Consider the following 16,030-nt stretch of genomic DNA (forward strand, 5'->3'; position numbering starts at 1 on the left):
TTTCAATTCATCACAGAAAGTCGATTTAGATCTCGCTAATGAAATGACTTGTTAATGAAATTCAAGTCATACTGTATTTAAACTGGGAGAATTAACTCATTGGGGGAATGCATTAGGTGGAAGTTTTCATTTACGTACATGTATCATCAGAAATTGACAAAAAGTTGATACTGAAAAGTATCATACAGTACGGTATCGTGTAGTATAGTACATAACACAGACTCCTCGTAGGAATGTTATAAAAAATGTATTAACCACAGACTAAATGTGTTGCTACTCAATTCTGGTTCTTCATCTAGATTGGATCATGCCGTTTAGACACTTGGATTCATTCTGTCTCTGAGGGACACAGGAACTTTTACCAAAAACCAAGAGCTTAAATGTCACAGGGAAATCAGGACTCAGTCTGCATGAAAAACTCTGACACAACAGTTTAACCTTCACATGACAGACTGAACATTTTTATGATCTATTAACAACATTGCAAGTATAAAAGCTGTTTCAAAACTACCCATGTTCACTCAAGCCATCACACGCCACCACATGTAGGTGTGGGGTCTTCTTTAGGAGACAGCACAAGGTCTTATGTGACATCTCAGAAGATTCTGTGAAAACAAAATGATTCCTCTGGTTTCATGTCCAACGAGTACCACAACTCTAACAGCGAGCATACTTCCCACTCTGACTGTGTCTACTGATGACAACAGAGACTCACAGTCTGTCGAAGGTTCACACACGTAAACAGATTCACTTGAAAAGACCTTCGCCCAATTATTCGGTGGAAGTCAACACAGCATGCGTTTCATCATGATGCTCGTGCCACTTGTTTAGGGTTGCAACTCTCCTCTGGTTATCTAAACAAGATCGCTTTGAGACACAAGCACATTTAACCACAGTTGCCTCAGCCCACAGCATGCTAGCATAGTGGAGAAACATGTCCCCCACCAGTGAATAAATATCCACAACCTCAGGCAAAACAGAACTCCAACACTGCATTCCTCCAAGCTGATTTTTCTAATTAGGTTCTATGAGAAAATGAGCTTGAAAACAGGGTTGCATGTCTTACAACAACACATCCCGATGCCACGATTTTGACAGAAACTGTGGAAACTGCAGGCCAAAACCAGATCTGCTGAATGTTAAATGAGCTGTCTTATGCCCTTGTTTGTGAGTACTAATCAATACCCAAACAGTCATTCAAATCTTGTGATCCAATGACTTGTTCGGTCTACATAGATCCAGAACATACAGAACATTTACTTTACATGTAGCCAATCACAGCATTTATTCCAGCCAGTGGTTTCCCTCGTCAATAACTGACTGACAGTGTGTACAAAATCAATAGGAATACAATCTTTTAACAAAACAGAAGGAGGTACCACTTATACAGCCAGTAACAGTAAGAAAAAATACATTCCCATGAATGTAGCGACATGTATTCGGATAACCAAAGATGCAAGAAATTGTAGAGCAAAGGATACATGTGAACCGCGGATCAATACACAGTTTAACATTGTTTTACTGACGATCTTTATCCGTCAATATTCAGTACAATTGCGATCGGCATTTAAGCTTTTCTAGTCGCCGATCTCTGATGTTACACTGTAAACAACCAATCTGAGTTCAAACTGACACTAGTAACGATGGCGGCATCGCTAAAGGCCAACAAACAAAGGTTCCGTTTGGTTACATTCTGATGCATTCAGGTTGTATTTTAGTATTGGGCGAAGGTAATATATAACGTTATGACGCGTTCCCATGTAATATATCAAAATTAATATTAGAGAGGGAATTATGACCTGTTTACACTAGCTCTAAGCAGCTTCTAATACATCAGTAAAACAAGATTTGTTTTAATCAATAAAAATACAATCCCTTATATTCTTATCTTATCACTTGAATTGTGTCTTTTTATGAAGAAAAATGTTATAAATTACTTTAAAAAAGTAAAAGGATAACATTTAGAATTGTTTACACTGACTTCAGACCAGCTGCTGTAATCACGCAGTAGAGGGATCTGTATCTGCCAATATGGATCATCAATGATTGGCAATTAGTATCGATGGCAAAAAAAACATGAGCAGGGACCTCTGAAAGTTATATTTGCTCCCTTTTTTCTTTTGTGCTGATCCGATCCGTGACACGATCCCAACCGTGAGCTTTATGATCCGTTGCACTACTACATAGGTGGATGGTTATTTATCTGACACCCCATGATATCAACAAACCAGAAAACCCCGTGTGAAAACATTTTCCAATGTGGTGCAGTAAGACCGACGAATGATGTGAATGCTACAGCTGATGTCAAACATCCTTTATGCTCCAGCATGGAGGCTTACACCCAGCGGTGAAACGGCGCCCTGACCCTGTTCAGTCAAAATGTGTTTCAGCTGTGTGTTTCTGTGGCCAGTGAGGCAGAGAAGCAGCCACGTGCCGTCATAAGGCAGAGAACAGCCCTTCACAGGCATATCCCGTCCCCCCACTAATGGCTGTTGTGAAAGAACCTCCAATAGGAGTAGATGCACAAATCCCCTGTATGCCATTAAGATTACAGCCAATGATTACTGTTTACTAACAGCATACAGCACAGTTACTGATTTTTCTTCTGTTTCTTTATCCAAATTCACAATGTTTCCAATAATAGTCCACAAAATAGTGCTTTACAAAATGTGTATTTCGTTTTTCACAAAATCTCCCCATGCTTCAAAATGTATTTTTCTTGAAAATGACTAGATACCCAAAATAAGCTGTAGGGAGTATAGTGTGAGCCGCATCAAAGGCAGGTTTTGGGTGGCTAAATTATAAAACACTAGCTTGCTGCATTGCGGTGTTTCCCACAGGATTTCGTGAGACTCTCCCCTGAAAATAAGAATCATTGTGTTTTTGTAAACCTAAGAATGAGAGTTTTGTATCTACAAGCAGAGCGGGACCTCTTCACGGAGCCGGCCGCCATGTTTCTCCTGTAGCTGATATCAGAAAAACCAAACGCAGGCTCTCGATGGGCAATTTGCATTTTCCCGTCGCTCATAGTCGTTCTACTACATGCTGGGCACACAGGAGAATCTTCAATTGGTTACAATCTACAACTTCCCTGTTGGATGCCTCCAAATCCCACACAGTGCACCTTTAAATAAAAGACCTGAGTACATCTTTCACCACTGTGCCCTAGCAAACAGTTTCACCAACACAGGTTGTATAGATATGAATGGTGGATGGTATGAACTGTGGCGAGACAAATTAGACTATGGCGGGCCGCAGAGTCCAGGTAACTAATGGAAAACACTGTGAGTCTTTGGAGCAAAACCATGAACACGAATCTACTTAAACTGCTTCAAGCTTCAGAATGATGAGTAAATATAAGCACAGTATTTAAGACAGTAACGAAACATTGATTGTGATCGCCTTTAGATTGATTTCTTTTTCTGAATCTTGTGCTATAATTTTGAGACATTTCAAGGGCGCATAGATACCCTGTTCCTCTACACTGGCCTGGTTACTATGACTAGTGCTGTAAGATAATTGAATTTGCTTTAGAGGGGCCTGTCATCTGCCTTTGCACTCCGTGACATCCATCCGGAAAAGAAGAACAACGGGGTTCATCGTGACACATCCGGCTTCTGCTGGCAAAGAGAGCACGACGGCTTTTAGGCATGTGGAAGTCAAAGACTCCTACTGAGAGGAGATCCTTCAGGGAGGAGCGTGAGAGACATGACAAAACAGACAAGATGCCAAACATACAGTGTACACAAAGAAAAGTTCACTTCAAAAGATGGCACTGCATTACAAACAAAGTTTAAGTTGACCAAGTGGAACACCAAGCTTCAAATACAACCTTTATCTATTGACATTGTGTGTTTGAATCAATGACCTTACAGGCCTCCTTCGTCCCCCTTGTACCTTCTCACTTACCATAGCACGCTGTCTCATTAAGAGTCCAGTAGTCAATAATTAGAGGCAGTAGCAACGACGCTGCCTGTAAATTTTAAAATCCAAAGAACCGATTTTAATAAATTGTAATAATGTGTTGCCTGTAAGTTTAGAGGAGCAATATACGACATTCAGAGCATTAAAATAGCAGATGATATGTATATATGATATATAATGATAGAGTTGTGTAATGAAGAGAATGAAGTCCCTCTCCATCTGTTGTAATCCGAGCTTCTCCATGCTCTGTTAACATAGCCGGGCCTGCTGCCTGTGCTTTTAGAGCATGTTAGTGCATGTAAGCGTGTCCCACTGGTTAGCTCACCGCCCGCTCAAGTGTTATGCATCTCAACATTCAGCACAGCATCATTTCAAGGCACTAAATATCACAGTAAAACTAAATAATAGACACATATTTTAATAGTTCAATAATCAGCATAATTTCATTGTGATAAGAATTTACATTTACAAATGTACACCGTCGAACGGCATGCTGGGTAACGTTAGAGCTGCTAGCTAGCCAGGTAGCGTAACGCATATGGAAGGTGAAGAGAGACCGGAGATGCACACGAAGACGTTGTGCCCAAGAGAGGAGCTGTGTCTGTTGTTTGGAAGCTTTTTGGTTTTTAAAAAATCTTGACGTAGCCAACTAAAACGAGCAACTTACTCCGTCAGCTCAGGAGAAGATTTGCATTGAAATACCAAGAGTGGGATCATGGTGGTTGGATTTGAGGCCGTCAGCTAGTAGCGCCAGTGAAACAGTGAAGACAAAGGGTCGGCCATCGCTTGAAGAGGCATTTGCCCCGAGGCCCTGCATAGGTCAGGAGAGGACAAGCGGTGGAGTGATAATGTGTGCAAAATAAAAATCCAACAACACACCAACAGCAAAGTAAGCTTGAAGCAGAGCTTTATACAGTCGCCCACTGTTCTACAACAACAGACCTGTGGTCAGTTTATGGGGGTTAAACAACTGTCTTCAAATATTTTGTTTTGAAAAGGAAGCAATGTTAAAAGTTGTTGGCATATATAACTTATTTATTTCAAGTTCTTTTTTTTTTATTACGATTCAGTTTGCGCAATAAAAAGAGTTTACATTCGGCAACTTCAGCATACACACGATGACATCAAAATATATATATCTTTTAGATAATATGTTCTCCTGACGATAGAATAAGATATCATCAACCTGTATAAAACCGCTGAAATGCAAACAATACAGCAATATACCATGAAACCCTGAGAATCTCAGAAAAAATACCTTGATCCATATTTTCAGTCATACCTCCCAGCAATAGATGCACTGGAATCCTTCTTAATGCTAGCCCTTCTGCTTGCCCGTAGAGAGCTGCACACAGACATGCAATGTGCTTCATCCCAAGTGTTCCACCTGCGAACACGCTGACTGGGCACAAAAAGATGGAGATACAACTGCTGACAATCAAACCCCCCCCCCCGTCTTGCATACATTTCTTTCACCTTTAGGCCAATATCCAAAGCTTGTAACCAAAGGTGAGGGCTAACCAGCAAACATTTAGCGAAGCGAAATTTACACAAGGCAAGCGTCATCAAACTCTCTGCCTTGATGTCCTATCCATAAACATTATAGTAAAGGTGACAAGTCCAATGCCAAAAGGGAGTGTGGTTGAGTTGATGCCAAGGATGCTAATAGTGCTGCAGCTAACAGGGAATGAATGACTTGCAACAGCCGCCCCTCTTCGCCCTATATAGCACAGGACTCACTGCCGTAAGTCTTTTCAGGGAATGGAACAGCAAATCCTCATGACCCCTCAATCTGTCACCGGGCTAAAAGCTGGTCAACAAAAGGTGAATCTGAGGTTTAATAAGAGGCCGGAATATCTTTCAATAAGTCCTCAAGAGGTACCTAACAGTTCAATTACACAGTAGTTATAAAACACCCCAGTAACGGGGCCAAACAATATCCAAACAGCCGTCAGTATTTGAGAACAAATCTAATCAACCACTGAGCACTTAACTATGGTACTCCAGTGAGCTCTGACCCAGAGACAGACTCGAATCCATTAGTCTTCTGGCTACACCTCCTCTCTCTTAGATTCAGGAATTCTGCTTAGTGCTACGTTCAACTCTCCATGATATTGTCTGTTAATGTTAGCAATTCAGTGAAAACGCCTTCAAATTACCTTTAACTTCTCAAAATCCCTTCCTTCCTGGTCTGTCTGTGAAAAGGGTCTGTGGTAGATCTTCTGAATCTCCAAGTGTGTGACGTCCTCCTGGTGACGCTACCGTTGGGATAAAAGGTTGTCGTGGCTCCGTGTGTATTAGAGGAAGTGCATGGCTAAATATATTCCAGGTAATGGTTCTCTATACCTCAGTTTGGAGGGAATTATCTGCCAAAATAGGAAAAGATATGAATGTCACAATGCCATCTCTCTTACAAGGCCGCAATATTTCTCCTCGCGCTGCAGAGTGCAGCGAGGTGAGCAGCATGGCAAATGTTGGTAAGAGATGGTGTAGCGTCCTTAACATTACTCATTCATTATTCATTGGGGGCAATAACCACAGGCCTATATGTGCTGTCCAGCAAGTCAAAGTGGATGTTAAGCTCTCAGATTGCACTGTGTCAAATGTGTCAACCTGGTAAAATGTTCAAATTTAAATGAAAGCTGATTATTATGAATGTCTATTTGTGAGAACAGTACGTTAGAAAGCGATAGGAATAAATACAAAATAAACTCAAATGTTCCCTGTGTGACAAGCTTACGACAGCATGATGATCGAGTAGATCAATACAAAGAGCTTTGTAAATATTTGTAAATATTTCCTATTTAACATACTATAGAAACAGTTCATCATGATCCACACACTTTACAGGAGCTACACAGCTCTACCACACAATTAGAAATAGGAGCCATGTTTCCATGTGGCCTAGGTTTCTTTCTATCCTTGGACATATCGGTTACATCATTTTAGATTACTCTGCGCGGATGCTTAAATGAGGTTAATTCCCTTCCCCAATGCTATCACTTTCTAAATTTCCCTTTTCCTCTTAGTCCTCTAAAAATCCTAACACTGTGACATGAACCCATAAAACATGATCAGCTTCAGAATAATGAGACACTAAACTGATCCCGGTGGATGCAAGTTATTATACGTTTATAAAAAAAGATGATTATTATATATATATGTATATATATATATATATATATATCTTCTTTTTTTTTTATAAGTAGGGGCCATTTCTATGAATAAAGAGCCTTTGAATAAAGAGTTAGCAGACTGAATGCAAAGTCTGAGGGTTATCTGTGCATGATTTCATATAAAGTACTCACAATGCACTGCAATCCACAAAACTTCCCAAAAGATGTTAAGTGGGTTAAAATATACTTGAGTGACAGTTAGAATACTCATGCAGGATCACTGACATCCTTTCGAAGTGGACCCTACACATTGAATGGATAAAGACTATTAGACTACAGCTGTTATGGCTCCTCTGGAGACGGTACCTTCTTCTCGTGATCTAATTAGACATCTAAAATAACAGCTTTTTACTTATTGAATGAGTGTCACCTCACTGCTTTAATGATGGATTATTTTCTTCCATGATATTATTAATGCATGTCATGACTTTGTGTGAAAACAGAGGTATCTCTAAATTGGCAGGCGGTGACTAAGCCGGTAGAGGAGTGTGACGTTAGAGGAGAGGGTGACACACTATGGTGACTGCATAAAAAGAAAGCCTTGGGGCGCAGCAATCTGCAATTTCTCCCCTGTTCCGTGCATGGTGATGCCTCCTTTAGTGTTTCAATAATGAATGCACCGTGATGTGCATGGATGCATAAGAAGACACACACAGGCTGCTTCCTCTGCCACTCCTTAAAAGACGGTCACGAGCTAAATCCGAGCCAAATGGCACGTAGCCTTATTACGGTAAGATGAGACATGCCCTCGTTTCCTTAAAATCAGACTGTAAAGCTTGCTTTCAGGAGTTGTCGTCGCAAGCAAATTGCGTCGTGAGCTCATTTTCTCTTCCGGGGGCCACGAAACAAGGCTGTGGTGCCTTTGTTTTGGGTCACATGAGTCCTGTTTTTCCCTGCTTTTCTCACAAATAAGACATGGAGAGGCAGAGAGGGAGACAGGGGGTGCTTTCAGCTCTTACAAGCCGAAGGAAAATGGGAAATCAGTCTTTATTTGCAAGGTATAGAGCATAGAGATTTACACAGCTGAAGGTCACGGGTCAGATCTGATCAACTGAGAATGGGAAAGAAAATGGCCACCTTGAAATGGCTCAAAGTTGTCTCCATCACTGTCAACAGGAGACAGTGGTCTGAACAAACAAATGACACTTAACAAAAAAACGTTGGCGAAGTCTGCAACACCCTGTCACAGGTTTTTTTGTCCCACAGAGTAAAGTGGAGAGAGACCACATAATGCCTAAAGGTTCACCAATCTAGGGTTACAAGTCCACAGGGACCCGGTGTTCACAGCGCTGGCCTATAACAAGGACGCGCTGCTCTAATTTCCTGATAGCTCTGAGATCTTATTATTAACATGTTTTCAGTCATACCGTGGTATGAAGTTAAGTAGAATTACAATCTTGAGCTAGAAAGCAACGTGAAGCAGGTCTTCAGCACTCACGTACAGTATAGTAACATAATCTGAAACAAAGCTAGTCTACTCTTAACTTATACCTAGTTAATAATATAATATCTCAGGCCTCACAGGAGTAATCACCAAAAAAAAAACACTAAGCCCCACAGCCAGCGCCTCATCTGTGAGCAAAGGGTGTTTATGTTGCTCCCACAGTGCTTCACGGGGTCACGTGCATGTGTAATGTCATCTTTTTACAGTCCCTAGGCAATCAACTCTCTCAGACTTGGATCTGTCTGATCCACTCCCTATCATAGAAGAGTCAAGTAGTCCTGACCGTAACAAAACCACAGTCTCTCCCTCTTGCTTCTCCTTGATAACACTGATTGAAAAACACAGCATCTATGACATGCAAGAGATGTGGGAGCTTTAAAACTACAGTCTCCAGTCTGATTTAGAGGGAATGGGTATTTTTATGTGCACATGTGAATTTGTTGAACTAGGCGGAGCTAAAATAGCTGAAACATTCACGGCTGGCAGTTGTTTCCAAGATATTGTCTCCCAAGACAGCAGTTATGTTTTTCCATCATCAGTTCCACTCGGAAACATATTCTGGTTCAATCCTCTAAGGCTTAGCGGAGGCCTGTCAGTCCACGCCGTGTTCTTTGGCAGGTTCAGTTATTTGATAAGACAAAAGTGAAATCCCAGACAATGGAGGTGAAAAGATACATCAGGCCTTGCACTTAACTCGCTTTGGCTGGATTTCCCCAATGGACCTTCCTTCATACGTCTGTCTGACTTTAACACGATGTTGCAGAGAACTGCTTGACGCTCCGATCCGAAGGCGTGTAATTTAGCAATGACTGCAAATGCACGTGACGGGACAGTCACTCCTGCTGCTTTGGTTCATAAACAATTACCACTGGTTCCCTCATCGATGCACTCGCTCTCCATGACGGCTTTAATGAAATGCTTGATTGTGTTTTGCATTGCTGGTAAAGTGAAGCACCAAGCCAACGATCCCATGTAGTGTTAAATGGCTTGACAGAAAATTAAATCGTTTGAGTCATTTATTAGTCATTTATTATAATGCCAAACATTCACTTGGTTTCAATTTCTCAAATGTGAGCATTTGATTCTTTTCTCGACTTTATAGAATTGGAATTGGAAAACATTTAGGTTGACAAAAGAAGAATTGAAGAAATCAACAAGAGAAATTGTGGCGGGCCTTTTTTGGGGGGGGGATGGGAGATAATATATTTAGTTGGACCTCCAAAATCAATTCTAAATATGGGAAACACTGCTGGCGGTGCACGATGTGCACACGCTTTTCTAAGTAATCACTCCATCAGGTTTGGAGCAGTTGGACTTGCAGCCATTGCTTTTGGCAAAGTTGATTTCCATCCTCATGAAGTCAAGTCAGACGTGAAGAAGTCTGGAGTATTTCGTAAGTCGTTCTGCAGTCAGCCATGATTCCATCTTGCTTTGTAAATGGAGCAGCGTACGTCATCATTCCCGCATGGCCGGACTGATGATGTAACACATGCTAAGTGAAACAATCCTGCAGTAAACTAGAGGGCCACGTCGTGCTGTTGAAGCGAGAGCCATATGGTGAGATGATGAAGATTGTGATTCATTCATCATATCCCACAGGTTGAGGACATTGGGAACTCTTCTCTTATCTCGCCTGGTTTCGCTTCGCTTCTCTCTCTCTCTCTCTTGGAATTCTGGAGGCTATATTTCATTTCATGCCAGAAATGCAGTCTTGAAATTCTTCCACATTCCAGTTATCAGTTTGAAGAGGATCAATTAATAATTGTGTCAAGAGGCTCAACAGGCCCATTGAGCAGGCAGCCAGCAGAGAGGAAAGGGAAGAGCAAGACGGTTAAGCTCGTCCAAATCTCAGCTCAGTCACAAACACGGAGACTCTGCCGTGTCCTCATCTATGAAGTTAGATTACTATCTTTCTTTGTTTTGCAGAAAATTACAAAACTGACATTTACAAAAGTACTACTTCTGACATTTGTGCAGCGCAAAACCCGACAATAGCAGAATTAATGAAGGAGTAGAAAACAGACATTTGTATTTTAGCTTCAGTGACGGCGCATGATTAATGTGAAGAAGAGATCAGTCTATTGAAAGGTCAGAATCACTCTGTTATAGCCATATCCAACCTGTTCCATCATCCGCTTTCTATTGTACACAATTGTAGATTTAAGGAAATGTTTCACCTGTTATCTTAAAGGATCAAAACCAAACCCCATATTCCCTTTCCTTATTACGTTGGACAATACAGATAAACACAGAAGTCGGCCGGGCTGATATATATCGACTAAAATTAGGTTGTTGCAGATAAGTGACAAGAAACGTTAGTACAGAAATGCCAAAGATATGTTTTTAAGGGCATTGACAAACAGGGCCACCATTACACTGTAGGTATTCTCCCTCAAACAGAACAGAGAATTTTAAGAGGCTGAAGCTTCTCAGTTTATTCTTTATTATTTTTAGATCTCATCTAATGCCTCCATTAAACTAACAGGCTTTCTCAAGATGTGCAGTCGTATCATTGTAAGTGCAATCGGCGGTAGATGCATAACTAAATAACGTGTCAAATACATTAGAATATTCTTCAATTAAATTAGGAGGAGACTGAATCCCATCATGAGGGTCTTGCAAATTGACATTTCTACATGAAATGAGCCCAAGAGAAATTGCATTAGCATTACAATGCAGCGAGGGCTCCACTTCCTGTGTGTTTTCCTCCCTTGCCGGAGGATACCTCTGCACATATTGGATTGTATATGAAGGATTAAAAGGCTATCCCACAAAAACCCTGAGCCCGAGTGTAGCTGAGAGTACTACACCAACCGTAATCGCCTCGCATGTCAAATCACTGATTTTAATCAAAAGATGGGCGTGCAAAAGCTATTAAAAATGTAATTTGTCACAGAAACTCCCTCAATTATAAATTACATAAGGACACAACTTAGAGGATCTCATTTCAAAGCCTTTATCATGGCATCAGATTACATAACAGATGATTCAGAGTAGAAGTTGTGCTCACGATGCATCAGTGTGCCTGAGAGACCAAATAAACCCACGTTGTCCCTGAAAGAGCCTTCATGTACTTTAAGCAAGCCTGCATCCATTGTCAATAAGCCCTCCTATCATCATGCCATCACACCTGCACACATCTCCACTTCAGAATTGCCATGTGTTTCATTTTGCACAATGTACCTTTAACTGAGAGAACGTGACTCAACCCTGAAGGCTGTTTGAGCGTGTGTGCATATATGTGCATGTGTGTGCGTGTGTGTGTGTGTGTGTGTGTGTGTGTGTGTGTGTGTGTGTGCAAATAGAAGGAGCCCAGCATCACTCCCCCATCAACAACAAACACGTCCCATGCCAGAAGAGACAAACGGCCGACACCGACACGGTCATAAATAGGCTAAAAACAAATCCCAAATGGCATATATAATGCTCACATTCATTCCAACACAATTTACCAGCGTGTCCTTTCTGGACATCATGTTTCATTTAATGCACAACACCGCTAAGTCAGCAGCGTACTGGCTGGTCACGCGAAGAGTATATGGGTTATGTAGCCCACTGTGTGTGCGTGTGTGTGCGTGTCTCCAGAGAAAATGGTTCCCTAACACATTAGCAGCAAGCTGTTTTTACTTTTAAAAAAACAGCACATCACCCTGCTCGCAAGTAAGCTAATTAGCAGCAGTCGCAGTACCGTTACCGCTGCACCTGCTGTACAGAGTGCCTGCGGGCGGCGGAGGGAGGGAGGAGGAGGAACACCAGGAGGCGAGAGGATGCCTGCTGCCGTGACAGACCACTGCTAAAGGGTGGCGATGTCCAGAGCAAAACATAAACATTTATATCTGGAGTGTTGCATGTGAGATGGTCTTACCTGTACAGCCCACAAGAAGCAAGGCTAGAAAAATATCCGTTGACTGGACCATCGCAACTCCGAATAACAGCGTTAAACGGCGTGGCGTTCAGGTTTAATCTCCGCTCGGTCCCTACGGTGTTGCCCTCCGGTTTCCTGCTTTATCTCAGCAACAGTTCATCCTGATCTATACTGCTAAAGCTGGTCGGTGATAACTGTCAGCAGCAGCGTCGTTGGTGACAAGCAGCGGCCGAAGATTAGCGGTGATGAGCGCCAGTGCACTTGTTCAAAGTCTGACTGACAAGCGGAGCCTTCTCACACACGTGGATTAATCCGCGGAATGAAAAAAAAACTCCCGTTAAATAGTGCGCGGGCTTTCAAAGGAAACCAATGTCATGGGGAAACCCCTGCGATGTTCATGCAAAATAAATACAGCTCGCCGTCTGATCAGGAGTAATAAATAATATTAAAAGAGTTGAAAAGAATTACCTTTCAAGCTATGAAAAAAAAATCTATATTCATAACAGCTGTGTTTTCTGTGATAAAAACGTATTTCTGAGAGGACACCATATTGCTAATGTAAAAAGAAATTGTCTCTACAGCCTACATTTTGTTTTCACTGAGAATAAACTGTGCATGTAAAAATACATGCAAAATAAGACACCCTTCATAAAGGGTTTATATGGCTTTTATGTAGATTTAATAAAGCTTTACAGAAATATGTACCTATAAGGTATTAGACTATATAGACTGTATTGTGGGAAATAATTGTAATGCAAATGAATAAGAATCACTTTGGGTTGCTGATAGATCTGAAACATTTATTCAATTAAACTCATAGTTGCAGGACAGACAAATAATTGACAATTATTTTGGGAATTGATTAATCGCTACAGTAATAACATTTTAAGTGGTTTAGTAAACAACAATTCCAGCTTGTGATTTGTGATGCTTTGTTGCTTTTCTTAATCTTTTCACGTTTACTTCATTTAACCGACCATGTTTACCTTTAGGAGGGTTCAAAGGCAGTTTTAAAGCTTTGATCACACCACCCAGAATGTAATTGTGGTAGAGAAATATTAAAACAATCTACTTCGTTTTAATTTATAATACAGTTTAATTTATAATTCACAACATACAGAATATTTTTCTTGCTCATCTCTGTGTTGCATTACAGGAAAACATTGCTGCGATTTTAACAGAATACTGTCAGAGTCCAACACTATATTTGAAATGCAACAATTTAAAAAACACAAAAGAAAAACCACATACATGCTTTTGTAAAACACACAAAAAACAATGCTGTGAGTCAAATACTCCACTGACCCCCTACCCCTTCAATGACCAAAGAGAGCCTTATGCAACACATTTTTATTTCAGCTTTCACGTGAATGGTACCTGAGAGAACAAGGATACAAAGGGAAGAGAAAGTTGTTTTGTTTGCTCGCACAGCAGGGGGGAACCGTAGCATGTGGCACCCTAACAGGGCGGTTTGCCTTTGATTTGCACTGTTGGCCAGCAGAGAGATGCAATGGGCCAAATTTAATAAACCCAAATCAATCTGTGGGCTGGCTGTTTTTGTTTTTTTGCTGCAACCCGTCCTTCTACAGCAATTCCCTCCACACATACCAACTCAGCTTGATGGGGGAGAAGAATGAGGTCTGACTGCTTTTTGAGCTTCGGCATGATAGGAAAAGTATGACTCAGCTGATGACTCATGCATATGAATGCCCTCTGAAATCCACTGTAGTTTTATATTCAGTGTGCATTGAAGTTGAAAAGCTGATGTAGCTTGTTTTTTTTCTTGTTTTTTTTCCCCCCGAGTTATCTTGTTTGTGTGCTGTGACCTCACACGCAGCGACATTTGAATTTCTAAGACATTTTTCAAGCGGTTTCTTTTAAAGAATAAAACACATCTGGATAAATGTGTAAATCTTCTGCTCAAGTAAATCATTTATGGAAATGCAATCCCAAAGGTCCCATCAGCTGAAGTGAATTAATAAAAAGCTTAACTAGAGATCGGCCTTCAGAAAACTGCCAAATTGTATCATCTGAAAAAGATCTGTCCAGGAGTTTATCAGTGTTGCATTTTAAACTTTGTGCTACAAACCTATTTATAATACTCTTATTCACATTATTCATATTCATCTTCTGTGTGTGTGGTAGTAAACCTTGGACTGCCACATGCCTTAATCTTCATTATAAAAAAAATATTTAGCAGAGAAAAAAAAAGTGTATCAACTCAATTTCTCTTCAACTGAATGTGCTGTATGTGGTAAAGCACACATAACATGCTCTTTCATCTACTCAAATCCCCCAGAATCCCGTTTTGGCTTTATTCTACATATTCAATCACATGCTGTAGTATAACTAATGGACTGTACATGCTGATAAATCTCATCTCCGTCTGTTATATTATCCTCAGTTTGGTAAAAAGAAGCCATTTTAATAATATGTCCAACCCTCTGAAACTTCAAACGTACATTTTATCACATACCTCTGGCTGTTATTTCATGCTCTCCATCTCATGTACAGTAGATCTCCCCCTCTTTCTCCTGCCTCCTCTCATCCTTTCACCCATTGTTGTGGCAAAATGACGAGAAGAGACGGCGAACTGATGTTGCAACCAGTGGGGAGTCTTTTAATACACACTTGCCAACATATTACAAGTTCAGCATATCGAAACAATCCCAATGTATTACTTTTCACAGATCACTTTTATAGTCAAGATTCACCCCCCTTAAGTTACTTTCCACCAATCAAACCAGTCTGTTGAACCAAAAACAAAGCACATCTGGCCTCTTCATTATGTCATGTTCTCATGACTTTGTTTAGGTCAAGATAACACACGACTCATGTACGGGAAATGTTTTGGTAAGATTGGAGAGATTTATTACAATTTGTCTGCCGCTCCCTAATCACTTCCTAAAAATGTTGTTATGAACCAGAATGTGTGTAACATAACACGTTATATAAACGGGTTGCTTGTGAGCCCAAATGTGTTCAGTTCAATCTTAAGTTATATGATGATTTTCTTCAACACCATTAGAGCCATGACCACACATGCAAGCTCTCTTGAGCACACATGCTCATACAAACGTGCAGCACATTTACACATACCCTTTTTCAGTGGTAATTACTACAACTACTGTATATTTTGTATTTCTTTCTGAATAATTAAGTCAAACTCTGTCCTTTTTATCCATCATTTGATGCATCTATACTTGCCATAATGTCAGCATATTTCATGGAGAGGATGCATGTGAACATCCTCCACTGTAGGAGGTTTAAAAATAGCTTCTCTTGCCTCCTCCACTAACAAAAGGCAACATACAGTACTGGCATGAACATTGGTTTCCGGGTCATGGGAGAGAAAAGTAGAGGTCAGTTGTGCAGGGAGGGGTGTGCATAATTATGTCCAGTGGATATCAGTGTGACTAACGAGGGAAAAAAGGGGAGCGATAATGAATGACTGGCTAGTATGGTTTGAAAAGACCCTCTCCCTCTCACTGACTCTTGTAGTTTTTATTTCATAATCAATTACTCTTCAAATCACGTGAAAAGAAAATCAAAGAAAATCACGCTGTGGCGGTATTGTGCATCAGCAGGGTGGTAGAAATGCAGCATCATGGCCTGGGAAGG

The 16,030-nt window shown here is 40.8% G+C and overlaps 1 protein-coding gene across 14 annotated transcripts in view; it reads right to left on the reverse strand.

Moving 5' to 3' along the window:
- The window catches only part of ncam1b (neural cell adhesion molecule 1b), a 65,741-nt gene extending 53,044 nt beyond the window's left edge, over positions 1-12,697 (reverse strand). For all 14 annotated transcript variants that reach the window (XM_031873558.1, XM_031873557.1, XM_031873554.1 and 11 more), the window contains exon 1: positions 12,410-12,697. In XM_031873558.1, the coding sequence (XP_031729418.1) occupies positions 12,410-12,461 (52 nt within the window). In that variant the 5' untranslated portion in view covers positions 12,462-12,697. The remainder of the gene's footprint in view (positions 1-12,409) is intronic.
- Positions 12,698-16,030: the final 3,333 nt, after the last annotated feature.

The sequence above is a fragment of the Anarrhichthys ocellatus genome, unplaced genomic scaffold, assembly GCF_004355925.1.
Source record: "Anarrhichthys ocellatus isolate YVR2014 unplaced genomic scaffold, GSC_Weel_1.0 scaffold72, whole genome shotgun sequence".
NCBI classification, from domain to species: Eukaryota; Metazoa; Chordata; class Actinopteri; order Perciformes; family Anarhichadidae; genus Anarrhichthys; species Anarrhichthys ocellatus.